The 18,628-nt window shown below is 49.5% G+C and overlaps 1 protein-coding gene across 1 annotated transcript in view; it reads right to left on the reverse strand.

Annotated features, from left to right (window-relative positions):
* Positions 1 to 18,628, reverse strand: part of FRMPD2 (FERM and PDZ domain containing 2) — an 81,908-nt gene that overhangs the window by 53,688 nt on the left and 9,592 nt on the right. Inside the window, 7 exon segments of the mRNA XM_027062508.2 lie at positions 6,168 to 6,306; positions 6,928 to 7,078; positions 10,428 to 10,602; positions 12,726 to 12,797; positions 14,699 to 14,834; positions 16,863 to 16,950; positions 17,626 to 17,758. Of these exon segments, the coding sequence (XP_026918309.2) occupies positions 6,168 to 6,306; positions 6,928 to 7,078; positions 10,428 to 10,602; positions 12,726 to 12,797; positions 14,699 to 14,834; positions 16,863 to 16,950; positions 17,626 to 17,758 (894 nt within the window).

Genomic DNA, 18,628 nt, shown 5'->3' on the forward strand with positions numbered 1-18,628 from the left:
GCCGGCATCTCACCACAAGGGGATCAAGATGTTGTCTCCTGAACAAGAGATCTGAGAGCCCCACCTTACCCCAAGCCTGAACCTCCATCCAGTCTGCTCTTTAGGGAACCTGAGGCTGCCACCCTACAGTGAGCAGCTAGGAGATTAGCATCATTCGCCGTCTGATGCAGGGTTCCCTGATAAAGACTCTGGGGCAGAGAGGTATGCAGAAGTTTTGGAGGGGTAATCTCAGCTCAGGTCATGATCTCACAGTTCATGAGCTCAAGCCCCACATCGGGTTCTGCGCTGATGGCATGGAGCCTGCTTGGGATTCTGTCTCTTCTTCTCTCTGCCCCTGCCCCGCTTTTGCTCACGCGTGCGCGCGTTCTCTCTCTCTCCCTCTCTCAAAATAAATAAGCAAACTTAAAAAAAAAAAGTTTTGGAGGGGTGGTCTTGGGGTCCACTATAAGGAATGAGGAAGGCAGAACTTTCAGAGGAAGCTGAAATTGCCCTTGTATTCCTGAATCAGCATGTCCTGGTCTTAGGCAGCCCCTCCCAGCTTAAACTTGGCCAAGTCATTTCCCCATAGGTGAGGATAATTACCCATGAGAAAGGCAGCTGGGAACTGGGAGGATCTTGCCTTCTCAAGGCTGGTGATGGGCAGGTTGGTCTGATGAGGGGATCTGAAGGGAACCATCCCCATTTCCTGGTATGGCACAGACCTATCCCCATGTGGCCATGGACTAAGAATCCTCAACTGAGAGCTAGCCCATGCCAGTTTTGAGCTAAGCTCAGACACAAATGGAAAGAAATTGCTCAGCAATCTGCTGCATAAAAAAGCATTCAGAATGCTATTAGCATGGCCAAAATCCAGAATACTGACAACACCAAGTGCTGGTGAGGATTTGGAGCACCAGGAACTCTCATTTGTTGCCGGTGGGAATGCAAAATGGTACAGCCACTTTAGAAGACAATTTGTCTTCCAAACATAGTCTTACCATATGATCCAGCAATCATGTTTCTTGGTATTTACCCAAGGCAGTTGCAAATGTATGTCCACACAGAAGCCTGCACGTGGGTGTGTATAGCAATTTTATTCATAATTGCCAAAACTTGGAAGCAAAAGATGTCCTTCAGTAGGTGAAATGGATAAATAAACTATAGTACATCCAGACAACAGAATATTTTTCAGTGCTAAAAAGAAATGAGCTAACAAGCCATGAAAAGACATGGGGGGGGGGGGAGGCGGGACTTAAATGCATATTAACTGAAAGAAGTCAATCTGAAAAGGCCACATGTTGTATGATTCCAACTATATGACATTCTAGAAAAGGCAAAACCATGGAGACAATAAAAAAAGATCAGTAGTTGCCAGGGGATGGTTGGCAGGTGGGGGTGGGGGAGAAGGAAGGACAAATATATGGAAGACAGAGGATGTTTAGGGCAGTGAAACTACTGTATGATACTCTAATTGTGAACACGTGTCATTATAAATTTGTTCAAACCCATAGAACGTGCAACACCAAGAGCGAACATGAACGTAAACAATGGATTCTGAGGGACGACGACGTGTCGATGTAGGTTCATCAACTGAAACAAATGTACCATGTTGGTGAGGGATGTTGATAATGGGGGAGGCTGTGCATGTGTGGGGGCAAAGGAATACACGGGACATCTCAGTACCTTCCACTCAATTTTGCCATGAACCTACAAGCACTTAGGACCTTTGACCCAGCTAGGAATATGTCCAAGAGAAGAAGTCAATATGCAACTAAAAATGCCCTAGCAGAAGCATTTACTTCTATGTCATTCATCACAAAGAAAGATCGGAAGCAACAGGAACAGTAACAGCAGTAGTTACCACTTACGTGGCACTTCCGGGTGATGCCCGACAGGGGCGGGGATGGAAAAGTGAGCAGAGGTCCAGCCCTGCTAAGGCTCCCACTGTCATCGTCGCAGAGGATGACAAGGAAGGCCGCAGGAAGGCGCGTCAGCAAGCAGGAAAGCGGAATGCAAATGCAGACGGCAATGCTTACACCTGTATAACATCCCCACGTGTAATCAAAGGCTGGAAGGGGATGCACCCAGAGGAAGAGCTGTTCTGTCGCATTGATGTGATGAAGGAGATTTATTTTTATACCAACATGTCTTTGTCTCCCTTTCTAAAATGCAAATGTAATCATGTCACTTCCCTGCTTAGAATTCTGCAGCGGCTCCCAGTCTTTCACTACAGTGGTTTCCAAATTAAATTTTTCCCCCCAGCCATAGAACCATTTATCCAACAAGATATAAGCCCCTTAGGGGGGCACACGAGGTTTTTCCCGGATCTGGCTGGTGGTGCCGCCCAGCCTCACAGCCGCCTTAGCTAGGGCTGCAGGGAAATGCCTGTAGCCCTCTCCTCCTGCCACACCGCCCCCCCCCCCCCTTAACACGGACACAGGCGCAGGCCCTCCTCTCTGCGTCTCCCCAAGCACCCTCTGATGCGCCCACCGCAGTGCCTGGCTCACAGTGAAGCGAGGCCCTGGAAGTGAGTCCTGGCTGTGCTCTCACCAGCTTACCTAAGCTCACAGAGGCACAATTTTCCTCAACTGCCAATGGAAATAACACGGACTTTGCAGGGTTGACATAGGGCTTAGATGATACCAAGAGTAGAGCAGGCCCTCCATAAATTAGGACTGAGGGTGTGGGTGCCCAAATGAGTGGGTTTGTGTAATCTGTTGCCTTTACACATACAAGAGAAAAGGAAAGTGTCTGCCTTTGGGAGCCCATGTGGGGACAGCAGAGAGCGTCTTGGAACTGCTCTGGTCCACAGCAGTGAGAGAGGGCGAGGCTCTGTGAATCTGGGGAAGGTGCTGGAGGTGGAGGATGGCTGATAAATGGGTATAACCACGCAGGCGGTGGTAAATGCTCTGGAGAAAAATGCGGCAGAGTGAGGAATAAAGAGGGCCTTGGAAGACTCTGGACATGGCTGTCCCTTCTGAAGATCTACTGGGAAGAAAGCAAAACGAGAATGCTATGGGCTAAAAAGTGTTTTCGAACTGCAGTTTGTATGTAACACATTAGCGAGCTAATGGTTAATGGTTCATAACCAGCATGAACTACGATAGAATAGGAAACACCAATGTGTAACAGGTACAGAAAGGGTACATCTTATTTCCTAAACTTTTGTTTCAGTTCTGTTCTATGTACATACCCACGTGGGTTGGGTTATAATGTCTACCTTTTTTTTCTTTTTCAATCCTGGGTCACAGCACAGCACATTTGAAAGCCACTGTTCTTGAGAGCCATTTTAACTTTTGAACTGGTCCTTGCTCTTAAACCCAGCTACTGAGGCAAACAGGCACACTCCCCACCCCCCAACTGTGTGAGGACTAAAGACACAGATCTCCACCAAGGCGTCCAGACTCTCTGGTGGTTGCAGCTTCTCCCTCTCCGACTCCAGGTGCGTTAGCCTGCTGGGATGCCATAACCGATGCCACAGGCTGGATGTCTTCAATAACAGACATTTATTCTCTCACAGCTCTGGGGGCTAGAAGTCCAAGATCAAGGTGTTGACAGGGGTGGTTTCTTCTGAGGCCTCTCTCCTTTACTTGCAAGTGCTTATCTTCTCCCTGTCTTCACCTGGTCTCTCCCCTGTACTCCAGCATCCCTGGTGTCTCCCTGTGAGTCTTAATCTTTTCTGATAAAGACTCCAGTCAGAATGGATTAAGACCCGACCAGAAAGCCTCATTTTAATGTCATCACCCCTTTAAAGAGCCCGTCTCCAAATATAGTCACACTCTTGAGGTACCAGAGGTTAAGGCTTCAACACATAAATTTTGGAGGAACATTCCTCAGCCTATAACACAAGGCCAGACCAAAATGACCCCAGCAGACTCAGAACTTCGGCTAAACGCAGCTCCTTTGTTCACCAAGGATGTAGCATGGCCAACCACTAAGTGCTCACTGGTGGCAGACATATTTTTAGCCATGTGCAACCATTTCCTCTTTCTGGAAATGGGAACCATCCTTCCTTCCCCTCAGTCCATGTATTTGCATAGTGTGAACTCTACCCTGGTTCTCGGGGTGCCATGTAACTCAAATCTAACTAATCAGAGCATGGCATCTCCCTGCACAGTGACTGGCTTGAGTAGGCACATGACCCCATCAGAACCAATGAGACAGAACTGTAGGATCTCCATGGCATTACTGAGAGCAGAAGAGAGAAAGAGAGAGAGACAGACCCTCCCTTTGGTTCCAGGCTGCAACCTGGAGGGTAGAATCCAGAAGCCACCGAAGGCAAAACTGAAAGAGGAGAGCACGGCCCAGAGATACAGAAGCCCAAGTCCTGTTGATGTCATTTGAATCCCTGAGCCCAGCAAGCCCTAGGCATGGTAGGACCCCAGGCCTGGAGGCTAAAAAGAGATAGGAAGAAGCTACCAGGTAAGCAGTAAAAGGACTAGAAGCCTGTCATAACAGTAGGCAGGACCTGAACACTTCAGTCTTGCAAACCAGTAAATTACACGTTTCATTCAAGCCAATCTGAGCTTGATTTTCTGTCACTTGCTATCAAGAGAGTGCTGAGTCATCCCTTCTCCTGGCCAAGGGGTGTGGAGGAGATGTCAAAAAGGACCAGAGTGGGGTTCCTTCTACCTGTGGGGAGGCCAGGAAAGTTGTGAAGTTGGGGTTGGCCTTGGAGGGTACGTGAGGTGGGGATGGGTGTACAGATACTTTCCGGAAAGCAGTCAAAGGCCCCAGGGAACAGGGATTAAGCCTTTTACATTTTTCCCTTTGAGCAGTGGATTCTTCCTTCACACAGTTCTCAGGTTCTCTCTTGAGCGTAGCTTCTCCAAGGTAAGCACTTCCTAGAGGCACCCAGCTTATGTCACATAGCGATGGCAATACCATCCAAGAGAGAGCACAGGGGGCTGGTGGGGAGCCCACCTTGCTTGCTCACTTTTCCCTCTCCATTTCTACCGACGCAGCCAGAGATGGCCTCCACAACTGCATGCCACGTCACACTGCTGGGTCGCATGACTCAGTCTCAGTTGAGGTCTGTTGCCAAGCCCCTTTCCCCTCATCTGGAACACGGGTAGGGGCTTCCTGAACCCAGAGCAAAGTTGCACTGCTCTCTGTCACAGCTTACTGGGCTGGTCCCTCCTTCCTGTCTTGTGTCCCCACTTTGAATCCTAAATAAGTAAGTAAATCGCTTAACATCATCCCTCCTTGCTGTGATGCATCTGCAAATTAAATAGCCAGTAGCCTCTACTAACTCCCTGAGTACTGTAATACGAGACCATCATAGGCAAAATCAATCAAAGGAATATATGTGTGATTCTGCTGCAAGGACAAGGGTTTGGCCAAAAAGAGTAAAGCTCTGAGAAGCAATGTTTCCAGCAGACTCAGCACTGGCCTTGGAGTCAGACACACCTAAGCTCAAATTTACACTTTACCATTTTCTAGCAAATGAGTCTCAGACTGTTCTTCTAGAAAATGTGATTAATACAATGTTGCTATGAGGACTGAGTGAGTTAACACTGTGGGAAAAGTCTAGGTCAACGGTAGGTACAGAGTGATCTCTTAATAAAGGTTGTCTTTTCCTGTTGGTGATGATGAAGGGGATGGGAACTCAATAAATTAGCAAATTATTGTTTTTAGGAGAAACCTCAAATTAGAAATACATTACAATGTAGACACTTGACTTGTCCATCTTTGTACTCCCAAAGCCCAGCAAAGCACTCAGTGAAAGCTTGTTGGATGGATGGATGCATGCATGGACGCATGTGTGCATGCATGCACGGATATATGGATGCATGGATGGATGAATGGATGCATGGATGGGTGGATGGATGGATGGATGGATGGACACATGCATGGATGCATGTATGGGTGGGTGGGTAGGTGGATGGATGGGTGGGTGGGTGGGTGGATGGATGGATGGATGGAAGGATGAATAGATGGATGGATGGATGCATGGACACATGCATGAATGCATGCATGGATGCATGGCTGCATGGATGCATGGATGGATATATGGATGCATGGATGGGTGAGTGGATGCATGGATGGGTGAGTGGATGGATGCCATTTACCTCAATCTCAGTGGTAGATGCTGAAAACTTCTCAAAGTCTCAGTCTCCACATTTCTAATAGTTCCCATAACTGCTTCTCCAATGACCCCACCACAGGCCCCAGGTTTCCACCCTCACCTCCTCGGGGTATTTGCCAAACTCAGCCTGTAAGGCAAGGACCGCCAGCTGCAGCAGCGTCTCATCACTGCAGTACAGCTTCTCCTCCAGGATGTCTTTCCGAAGCTGCAGATAAAATTGGTGCCTTGCCTGGCTGTTCCTGGGAAAGAAACGCAGGAATAAGGGTCACTGGAATGCTGAGAGGGGGAAAGAACACTAAAACTGGAGGGTTTTCTCAGACTGGGAAGCAGGGAAAGGAGAAAAGATGGGGTGCAAGCTAAAAGAACCCAGAGGGCGATGCCAGCAAGATGAGTGTGGTCTCCTTTACCCACATCATGCCTCCTGCCACAAGTTGAGGGCTACTGTGTGCCAAGCACTTGACACAACACCCACGGAGATGTTTGTTGCCGTGGTTCAAGTGAGAAAACTGACGCTCAGATGTTGTTTTCAGTAAGCAAAGGAATAAAGAGGCAATTACCCAACTCCGAAGCCACACATAACCCTTTCCTCCAACCCTGATCTGCTGCTCAGGGAGGGTCATTTTGGGGTCAAGGGAGAACTTTGGCTTTGAGTGGACCACATTTGAAACAAAAGGGCAAGTTCTCCTTTTGACCGGGACCCAAATACAGACTTCCCCCTGTTCTGTCATATTGGAATCTAATCAGCAAGATCGACCACAATGACTGTTGTTATTTATGCGTAATTTGCCATTCACCAAGCACATCAGCCAGCACATACACAGGTCCCTGAAGGAACAAATGAAAAATTTTGGAGCACTCACTGGAGCTGTGCACAGCAACTGACAAAGAACTTTATCCTCAGAAAGAGTGTGAAGGTATTTGAGGAGGTCTTCTTCTGGGGCTGCTCACTCCAGCCTTCAGGGGCTATTTTGCACAGCCTGGTTTCATCGTCCAAGAAAAAGAACTCTTTGTCTGAAACAGAGAGGGAAGGGCAGTCAGACAGACTCCACCCCTTCACACCCACAGCCCTGAGCTCTGCCCAGAAGGGTCAAACAGGAGAAAAGCAAGTCATCTGGACACCTGCTGCCACAGGACCTTTGCTGGGTCTGTGGAGGGGCCAGGAGTCCGAAACAGAGAGGAGAGAGTCAAAGAAGAGGAACTCAGGCTAAGAGGAGAAATGTGATTATTTATCTCAGAGAAGATATCACTTAATAGCTGCCTTCCAGCTATTTATCTATAGAGATAAAGTCAAAAACAAAGAAATGACTATTTATTCTGCTCTTTGCCATGGGCCAGGCCCTCTGCCTCAACTGGACCATTCTTAAACTTCCCCAGCCATGGGCATGAAATGGGCTGAATGTCTGTATCTCCCCAAAGTTCTTACCCCCAATGTAATGGGGGAATGGGGAGCCTCTGGAAGATAATTAGGTTTATCATGGGGCCTCCATGATGGGATTAGTGTAATAAAAGGAAGAGACCAGGGCTCACTTTCTCTGCCATGTAAGGACACCATGAGAAGGTGGCCATCTGCAAGCCAGGAAAACCTCCAACCCGACAAAGCTCAAACCCTGATCTTGGACTTGTCAGTCTCCAGAACTGTGAGAAATAAAGATCTGTTGTTTAATCTCCCCAGTCTATGGTATTTTGCTCTAGCAGCCCCAGCAAACTGACCGTGCTTAAGTGGAGTCATCTTTGCCTTCTGACCTGAATGTTGCCAGCTTGGAAACTCCACTCCAAGCTCAGGACTTCAACCCCTGCTGCGTTTGTCCTCCAACACTGCCAGGAGGGACGGTGAATCAGCCCCAGCCACTGCAGGCACTGCCTCCTCACCTCTGCTCTCTTCACTTGAAGCCTGACCCCCTCCCCCACTCCCTCTGGGACCCCCGCAGGCCTGCCCCAGCCCTGCTCTGCCCACACCCTTCTCCATGCGTCAGTCTCTCAGCCCAGAGGCACACTGCAGCAGGTTCCTCAGGCACAGGAGTTCTGCCAAGTTTTGGAAGGCAGACCCTTTAAGTGGATAACCAGCCTTTTCTCTCAAAAGCTGTGTGTGCTGGAGAAAGGGAAGGAGGTCTCCAGAGAAGACAAAATAGCATTCACCGCACAGCGCCCAGACCTCTGCCCCCTCTGCCCTCAGCCCTTGCTCCTGAATCTGACCACTCACACCAACTCACCCTTCCCTTGGGGCCACTTCTCCCCAGTTGATACACAGATGTCCATTACTGTTTGGCTAGCAAACCCTCCCAGTGGGTTTATTTCCAAGCCCCACACTGGGGACTTTTGAGCATTTTACTCAGAACATCCCAGTTAAGCGGCTCAAGAATGCCCACATGGAGGGGTCTGGGACACACACCTGACTGGGGGGAAACAGTCCAGGATACACACAAGGTTGGGACTCAGAACAAGCACACTGGTTTTCTTTCAGTTGCATGTTACAGATCAATAAAGATACAGTGTTTCCTAAAGATTCTTTTCACACTTTACAAAAGATGGAGCCAACATCAGTCCATCACATCGAAGCATATTGTGCTTGTTCTTTTACTTGGGAGAGGGGTCTCTTGGAGGTCTGTGGAGAGCTATGGGGAAAGGGCACCCCCTACCCCATCCTGTCCCCCCGCCCCATTGGCCACTAACCAACCCTACAACAAGCTCCCGAGCCCCTCCCACTAGGGATGGGAGAATAGAGGAACACCAAGATTATGATTCCTAAGCAAGAGGGGCTGGCCAGGATTGAACCTGAGAGCCCAAATAATCCAAACTCGACCTCCTTTCCATTCTCCCACACAGCACTTAGAGAGCATCAACTACAGCAAAGGTATAATTGCGTGGCTGGAAATAGGAGTCCCTAATGGAAGGGCAGAGCTGGTAAAAGGGAAGAACTGGGCAGAACTGGGAAAGGGGAAGGTCTTCATAACGGCTCCTGGGTGGGGTGCTGAGTTCCCGTTAGTCCTGTATATTTCGATGGAAATTTAAAAAAAAAAAAAAAAAAAAAGTTGTTGTGGTAAAATACACATAATAAAAAAATTTTCCATCTTAACCACAGTTGAAGGTACAGTTCAGTACTGTTAAGTATATTCGCATTGCCATGCAGCTATCTTCACCACCCACCTCCAGAATTCTACTAGAAACTGCTACCCTGTACCCATTAAACCACACCCCCTACTCCCCCTCTGCCCCGCCCCTGGCAACCGCCATTCTTTCTGTCTCTATGATTTTGCCTCTTCTCGGTACCTCCCCCAGTTGGAGTCATACAATATTTGTCTTTTTGCAACTGTTTTATTGCACATAGCACAGCATCCTCCAGGTCCGTCCCTGTTGTAGCATAGGTCAGAATTTCCTTCCCTTCTAAGGTGGAATCATGTTCTATCATACGTATATACCACTCTTTGCTTACACATTCATCTGCCAATGGACACTTGGGGGTGCTTCCACAGTTTAGCTACTGCACACAATGCTGCTACACACATGGGTGCAAAAACCTCTCTTGAAGACTCTGCTCTCAATTATTTTGGGCATGTGTGCAAAAGTGGAATTGCTGGATCATGTGACAAATCTATTTTTAATTTTTTGAGAAACCACTCTGCTGCTTTCTGCAGTGGCTGCACCATTTTACATTCCCATCTATATGGAACTGCTTTTTTTTTTTTTTTTAAGTAGGCTCCAGGCTCAGTGTGGAGCCCAGAGTCGGGGGGACCTGACCTCACAACCCTGAGATCAAGACCTGAGCTGAACTCGAGTAGGACACTTGGGGCACCTGGGTGGCTCAGTCAGTTAAGCGTCCTACTTCGACTCAGGTCACGATCTCACGGTTTGTGGGTTCGAGCCCCGCATCAGGCTCTGTACTGACACCTTGGAGCCTGCTTCGAATTCTGTATCTTCCTCTCTCTCTTTCTGTCCCTCCCCTGCTCACGCTCTGTCTCCCTCTCTTTCAAATATGGATAATAAAACATGAAAAATTAAAAAAAAAAAAAAAAGAGTAGGATGCTTAACTGACTGAGCCACCCAGGCATCCCTACATGGAGATGCTTTTAACATTCACTTATCTAGCATCAGTGCTTCGAGACTGATCAACCAGATCAACCAGACCCAGCAAATCACAGAAACCCATAGCCTCTTACATATACGATTTCATTATAATCTCCTGCACTCCCTTGACACTTTGCAATGAGCACTTGAAGCTTCACCATGCTAACTGATGTCTAAATGCGCAAGGTGAGGCATCCCAGCCTCAAGCAATTTTCGTAGAAGGAAGAGCGTTCGGGTAACCAGGTACCTGGGTTACGTGAGGTACCAGGCCAGCAGTAGGTTATGCACACACGCTTACCTTTCATGTAAGCCAAGCCAAAGTAGGTGAGCTCCCCAAGGTTGACAAAAGACATGACAGCACTGAAGACAGCTCCTGCCGTTGACATAATGTCACATTTCACCTCCAGACACTGCCCACTCAACAGCACCACGCAGAGGGCCCTGAGAGCCAAATAGGATTTCCCTTTTTTGGTCTGAAAATGATAATAGTATCAATTGTAACAATAACTTACGAGACAGGAGTCTTGACTGTGGGCTAGCTACTGTGCTAAGCACTTTATACGCATTGTCTCACTTAATGAAAAACAACCTTATGAGATAAGTATGTTAGGGTTCCCATACCGTAGATGAAAAATGAGGTTCAAAGATACTAGTTAAAGGATGACAACCATAGGAAGGGACGGTGTCAGAATTAGTAGGAGGCAGAACTGGACCCAAGTCCGCATTCTATAAGGCTCTGCAGGGACTCTAAAGGCTGGGAGGCAGATCCAGTGGATGTCTCCCCCTTGCTGAAACCCCAGCTGCCCCTTGGGCTCCGCTTCCTAGAAGGGCTTAGGCTTCTCAGGGACCTCATCCATGGATCATATGTCCCAGGTGTCAATCACCCTGAATCTGTTCCTCCAGCCCCCACCCCCACTCCCAGTGCACAGCAGAGAGAATAGGGGTGGGCACAGATCCAATGAGGAGATAGGAGTTAAGGGGATTGTTCTGAACCGAGAAGTTGCTCAGCAGAGCCACATCCAAAGATAAGCAGCGGCCAGACTTCTCTCTTCACCCTGCTGAGATTAATTCTAGATTCATCTGCTACCACAGCCCCACCCTGACCACAGCTGCCACCGCTCAGCCACCCATCATTCTGCCCCCACATGGGCTTGTTGCCTGTGTCTTTGCATGCAATGTCCCCTGCTTAGAATACTCCTCCTCTCCTTCCCCACATGGCAGGTTCCTACCAGTTTTTTAGGTCTGGCTCAAAATCCTTGTCTGTGGCCTGGAGGGCATAGCCACCCACTCCCTTTTCTACTTCCATGGCACCTTGTGCTCAGAGCCCTGGCACTGAGCACTATCTCTAAGGACATAGGCTGAGTATCACCTCTGTCCAAAGCCCAGCCAGGGGTCTGGCCTGGACCTCCATCCAGAAAGTCCTCATTAGAGGACAGTCATGGATATGGACACTGACATGTGTGACTTTAGTGTCATGGAGACCATGCCTGTGACCACATCCCAGCCCTTGTGGCACCCAGGGGCAGCCCGCACATTCCAGGGGCCAGTGTGGAACTGAGGTCCCTGTACGAAAGGGTTCCTACATGATCCTGGGCAGGGCTGATCACACAATACACTCTGAGGCACTCTGGTGCAGAGGCTAAGAGAGAGGTGTGGAGGCACCCATGTGCTCTGAAGGGCCCTCTGCTTGGGTTTAATGTTCTACAAGGGCCCCCTTGAAATTCTTAATAGTTGTGCCTTTGAACGTGTGTTTTCTAAGTGGGGCCCAATGGGACAATGAAGCTTCTGCTGCCCACCTGCCAGGACAGGTCCTGGCTGCAAACTCCCTTACACCCTGGTGCTCCAGCCCAGCCCAACCTGTCCCTCCCACTGCCCCTTTCCACTCTCCAGGGAAGCCTATCTCTCCCCTCCTCTGCAGGGGGCTGGCTCAGGAAGGTCTCAGTAAAGCACACATACCCCCAAGACATCTTGGAGCAGGTCATGGCAGTGGCTGTCCCCACTCTGGTCTGGTATCACGAAAACTCTTTGAGTGTATATCAGCAGGGACAAGTGTCTTGCCCACCCTCAATCCGGACACCGAGTGCCCCTCCAGACGGAGGCTGAACCCCTTGGGGCCCGACAGTCTTCCCTGGGCTGGGGCAGCAGAGCTAAGGAAAAGGAGATTGACTTTTCCACCTCAGTAAATGGACAAGTACGAATATGCTAGAATGTAAGCTCCAGGTGGAAAGGACTCCATTTTGCTCACATTATATAGATCTGGGTTCTGGAGTGGGGCCTGGCCCCGACTAGATGCTCAAACAATATTTCCTGACTCATTAAGGTGACAAAGTTGAGCTGCATCTGGAAAGCCAAGCAGGATGAGCTGCAAGTAGCAGAAGGCTCGTCTTCAAGGAGAAGAGGAAGTGCTGAAGGACGGGAAGCAGGAGTGGGACTTGGCAGAGGGCTCTGGGAGGAGCCTGGAAGAGAGAGTGAGTACCCCCCCCCCAGGGCCCTCCCAGCCTGAGACCCCACTCAGGGGTCAGTCGGCCTCCAGGCCTTCCCAGCAGTGTGGCTCCCTCCCCACCCTCCACCCCTGCCCAGTCAACCCAGAGGTTACCACAATTGATCCAGGCAGGTGCACAGTCACTGGGGCCTCTCCAGCCAGCAAGACGAACTCCGGCCTGGAGAACTGTGGGAAACACTCGGAGTCACTCGTGATCAGAAGAGAAGTCACATTCCAGGGATCTGCCCCCCCCCCCAATTCTGGGACTGGGCTTCCCCCATGGGCTCATCTCCCCTCATCCCCTATCTATTCCCCCTTCTCCACAGCCAGCAGGAAATAGACTCCAGGGAAATGGGGCTCAACTGGGCTGAGGCCCCAGGTAGGCTGGACATTTCAAAGCCAAAGTCTTAACGGTGAGTATAGTGCTCTTATGGTGGGTGTCTCCTTCGTTATATGTTTCATAATTCACGCATCGTTACATAATCTTTTATATGTATCAAAATCATAAAACACATTATATGAGACAAATAGATATTAAACGCAAGAGATTTTCTAAAGTAAAAATACCTTTAGATTTAAGTTTGAGGAAACATTTTCCTAGCTCTGCATGTTGAGTCACTAAGGTACATGGGCAGCTCTTCCCAATTGCACACTGTTTGTATCACACTTGTGACCGGGAAATACTTTGATAACCATCGCTGTTTAGACCTAGCCATCATCCTGTGGGGTGATTATTCTCGAAGCATTGGGCAGGAAATTGAGGCTCCAAGAGGTTAAGAAACTTGCCAAAACCTAACACCAGAGAGTGATAGGATTTGGTGGGCCCACAAATGTGTTCCCCAAAAGAATCAACAAGACTCCTATCTCAAAAGGGCAGCTGGCACGTGACTTGTGTCCTGTAAGAGTTTCCAGTAGAAGCGTCCTTAGTGAGTGATCATGAAGAAAAATCAAAGAAGGTGAAAAAGGCCTCCGTGACCCTGTCTACATCCCCCCCCTGCCCCCCCACCAACCAAGCTCATGAGAATCTGCGAGTGGCCTCTGAGGGCATCAGGGCCTGGTGGGCAGTGTGGGAGCTGAAAGTCACAAGGGGGAGGATGTCCTGAAGCTGCTCCAGGCTCAACTACTCTCGAATTAAAGAGGTTTAAGCAAATCTCTCTGCAACAGACAAAGGTTTTCTGGGGGCACCTGAGTCTGATCCCCAAAGGGATCTAGATGCACAGGCAGAACGCCTGGCAAAGGCAGCCTCCTCAGCGAGCAGCCAGCCCAGCGGGGGTGCGTCCTTGCTCCAGGGGGCCCTGATCCCCTCGGGATCACTGAGGGCTTGTGTGATTATTAAGACAATTTTTCAGCTCATGGCAGTGTTGTTCAAGGAACGGGGGTGCTTCTCTTCTAACCACCACAAGTGGCTGGTTCCAGGGCTGTGTCCGGCAGAAGGTGCACCCTGGACCACCCCTGATCTCACCCTCCAGCACAGGCTTAGTAAGCTGGACCCTCAGGAGAGACCGGCCTGCCTGCAAGGAGACACTGTTCCCGGAGGCATGAGCACACTGCAGGGACCACTGGACATCCATCCCCCCTGTCAACCTGGACGTCAAGGCCAAGGCATCCTGGCCTGGCTACCCTGTAGCCTCTACTCCTCACACTTGCCCAAACCCTATTACCCTGTGTACCAAGCAGAATGGAGAATCTCCCTTCCCTTTCTGCTCACCCAAACCTTTGCTCCTGCGTTTTGCCTGCTCACAAGGCCCCCTTCCAAGTACATTCGGCCTTGTCAGCTCTCTTATTTCATATGCCTTGTTTTGCCATTACTCCACATTGATGGCAGTCAACTTCCTGAACAGCTGGACCTGGCTACTTCAACCTTCTATCCTACACAGCACTTACCACAGCAAGGCCACTCAGTAAACACCTATCGCCAGGATTGCAACTGTAAAGTTTATTTTAACTTAGTTCTGCAAATCTCAGCCCAGGGGGCCTGGCCACCCCACCCCCAGAGGAACCTGCCCACTTTCAACTACTGTGTCAGCCACACACAGGTCCCCACTCACACCTCTCTGGAGAACGTCCTTCGGTCCCCTTTTGCTCACCTTTCCTTTCCTTTGCAGAAAAGCCCTTTGAGAAGGAGTTGCCGGCTGTGAGATTTCTGCTGCCACAGACAGAGCGGTGCTGGAGCTGAGCCGCGGTCCCTCCTGAAGATTTGGGGGAACTTCAACTGGAAAAGCACTGGCCAGTGTTCAAGAAGGGGAGAGATGATTAACAAAGGAAACAGCCTCCAACAGTCAAAGCCCACACGTGCAGGTGCTCAGCTGGACAAGGTGTGTTCACACTTAGCCTTGGCCCCACGCCTATGGGAGAAATTACCGTGTCCACTTTTCCAATGAGGCAGCTAGGGCTGCATAGGGAAAGAGTGGGGCGGGGTCTGAGGTGCAAGGCCACAGTCCACTTCTTCCCCACCCCCAAGACCCTGTTTTGGCTCACTGTGTTCAGGACAGGCAGGTCCTGCGATGCCAGCTCCTGAACACCCTGACACAGGTGATGGGATCGCAGGAGGTTCTGACTTTCCTGCTTAGAATTTAATATATTGTTCAGGGGCACCTGGGTGGTTCAGTAGGTTGAGTGTCCGACTTTGGCTCAGGGTGTGATCTCACAGTTCGTGAGTTCGAGCCCCCTATCGGCTCTTGGCTGTCAGCGCAGAGCCTGCTTCAGATCCTCTGCCCCTCCACCACACAAGCACACACACGCTCTCTCTCTCTCTCTCTCTCTCTCAAAAATAAATTAACATTTTAAAAAATAAAGGAAGTGTTTCAAGAAAAAAGAATTTTATATATCGTTCAAAATGTTTTGGAAGTAGGGGAGCCTGGGTGGCTCAGTCGGTTAAGCGTCCAACTTCGGCTCAGGTCGTGATCTCACAGTTAGGGAGTTTGATCCCCATGTCGGGCTCTGTGCTGACAGCTCAGAGCTTGGAGCCAGCTCTGGATTCTGTGTCTCCCTCTCTCTCTGCCCCTCCCCCGCTTGGTCTCTCTCTTCTCTCTCTCTCTCTCTCTCTCACACACACACACAAAATTAAAAAAATTTAAAGGAACAAAATGTTTTGGAAATAAAAAAGACACATTGTTTCCAGCATCAGAAAAAAAAAAGCTATTTTCATTGGGCAAATAGAAAATAGAGGTTTTTTTTTTTAATGTTTATTTATTTTTGAGACAGAGAGAGACATAGCATGAACGGGGGAGGGTCAGAGAGAGAGAGAGACACAGAATCTGAAGCAGGCTCCAGGCTTTGAGCTGTCAGCACAGAGCCCGACACGGGGCTCAAACTCACAAACCGTGAGATCATGACCTGAGCCGAAGTCAGACGCTTAACCGAGTGAGCCACCCAGGCGCCCCAAAAATAGAGTTTTAAATAGCAGGCAAAATCACTGTAAGGTGAACTAGACTGCATCCTGTCAAGCCCCAGCTCTGTATTGGACGCCAAGTACTGCCACAGCCCTTGGCCAAATCATGGAAGGACAACAAATCAATACATAAAAAAATAAATACCCAAGTTACAAAATTCCTAATGTTCCAGATGCAGGAGGATATCGTCTCATGTGGTTTCAAGCAGATTCAAGCATCTACATTACATTCATCCCCAAACCAACAGCTTCTCCCTGACCCCTGTCCTTTGCGTCTCTCTGTCCCTCTGTCCTTTCCTCCTTCCCTTTCTCTATTCCTTCCTCCCTCCCTCCCTCTCTTTTTCTCAACTCTGCCATTGTCCTGAGAACAATCCCCAGGCAAGCCTGCTGGTGAAGAGCCAGGGCGCCCCCAGATAACAGCCAGCCACCCCCAGAAGTGAGGCTGACTAGCCAGGCTGCAGCCAATCACAAAGGCATCTGGCAGAGTCCAGAAGAACCTCCCAGCGGAGCACAGTCTGAATTCCCAACTCCCATAATCAAGAGCTAAATAAACCATTATCTTCAGACAGCGTGTTTTGTGGTTGTTTGCTATGCTGCCTCATGGGGCAACAGAAAATCACAACATGGAGGCGTGAACTTGGTTCCCAGGGGAGACAGAATGGCCCAAAAGCACACCTGCCATCAGGCCCCTCATCACCTTGGCTGCATATCTGCTTAAATGTGGGGTTTTTTCACCTGCCAATGGAATAGGGTCAGCTTTTTCTGGAGAAGCAAAGGGTTTTGTATCAGTAATCAGTAAAGAAGCAAGACACGGCGGTCCCCACGCGGATGGCCCACCCCCTGGACACCTTACTGCTTACCTGCTAACAGAGAGGCTATGGTGACTGGGTGCTGAGGTGCTCAGACCGGGCTCCAGGGAATTCTGGGTCTCTGTGCTTCTCTCTGAAACTAACCAAACAGCACGGTAGAGGGCATGAGAAGAGGCAAAGAGCATGGCTCTCTTGAATCAAGTGGATATCAGCAGCATGACTTATAGGCTGTGTGACTTATTTACCCTCTCTGAGTCTATTTGCTCACATGAGAAATGGAAATGACAGCTACAGGGGGTTCAGAGGAGTTTTTTTTGTGTTTTGTTTTTGTTTTTTGTTTTTGAGGGGGAGAATAAAACCTAGTGGCAAAGAGTACCTTGTTTTAGGGACAGAAAACAGTAGTATTAATTTTTTTAAAAACCTCCGATTCAGTTGAAGAGTAGAGACAAGATTATTCTAAAAACCATTCCTTGGACACGCCTACAGCAACAACAGAAACAATCTTTTACAGATTGCTTTTCCTTTTGCTCCACCTAGAAACTAACGAAAAGAAAGTCTTCCGTTATGTTGTGTGTTGAAATTTGTTCTTATCAGCTGGGACAGTTAAAACTCAATAAAAAAAAATTTATGTGTGATTTATATCACACAAAATTATAGCTCCAGGTGAAGCTTTCCTCAGGACCCAGCCCCTTCCCTGTGGGGGCTCTCTGGAAGAGGGGAGCTTGCCCGGGTTTTCTCTGCCACCACAGCACGGACATCCGGCCCACTCGGGGCGGGAAACAGTAGAGTGGGAATCTCGGGGCACCATACCCACCTCTGCAGGGGTGCAGACGCTCCAGGGCCCATACTGTTGTGTTCTCGCAGCTCGCCTGATGCAGCCTATGCCTGAGCAGGCAGCTTCTGTCCTGCTGTGCCAAGGAGCTTTCTTCCATGAGTCTCCTCTCCACCTGAAGGTCAAGTGCATCACACATCCACACCCCAAAGTCAAGAGGGGACATTTATATGGACACATACAGACTGGCTGTCAGATTAAGTCAGTTCAGAAGTATCTGTCCACACAGTGAGAGCCTAACAGTGGCAACCAGAATGTGCTCCGGACCCCACCACCCACATGCGCCCTAGAGGTAATTCACTCCCCTCCCACCATATCAGCGCACTCAAGCACAGCCGTGCCTTTGCTCATGTGCTCCCCCAACTGGCTAGGGTCTCCCTGCTAAGCTCCTCTGTGCCTTCAAGACCCAGAACTATGTTCTTTGTACTTTCAAAGCTCTCCACTTCTGCCCTCAAGGCAGAGGGAAGTGTCTTTTTGTCACTTTCCCTCATCACATCCCTCACATCTCCTTCTATGACACATTATATCATGTTTGCTTGCTTGTCTGTCTGCTCCCACCCCCACCCACCGACCTTACTGTGTGCTTTCTGCTTCATTGTAGCTCCTCCGGCTCAATGAATAGGGGCAACATGTTCAGATGCCAAGAAAGAAGGGATCCAGGAAGGAGGACAAGACAGAACAGGCATTTTCTGATTGACTGTGGACAGCACCCACCCCAGCAGTCCCCTCCTCTCCATCCACACCGCCCCTGTGTTAGTCTTGGTCTCAGTTCTCCAACCAGCCCCCTGGACTGGTGCACAGGTGCCCGGCCAGTCTCCAGCCCGGCCTCTCTCTGGTTCCTCTGAAATGCAGACCTCCTTGCATTTCTATCACAGGCACCTCGCTTGCCTCTCCCCAGTCCCAGCACTGCCCCGGCCTCAAGGGGGCCAATGCTGAAGTAATTTCTGCCCCAGAGTCCCCGCTCCACCCCTGTGCGGTCAGGTGG

The sequence above is a fragment of the Acinonyx jubatus genome, chromosome D2, assembly GCF_027475565.1.
Source record: "Acinonyx jubatus isolate Ajub_Pintada_27869175 chromosome D2, VMU_Ajub_asm_v1.0, whole genome shotgun sequence".
NCBI classification, from domain to species: domain Eukaryota; kingdom Metazoa; phylum Chordata; class Mammalia; order Carnivora; family Felidae; genus Acinonyx; species Acinonyx jubatus.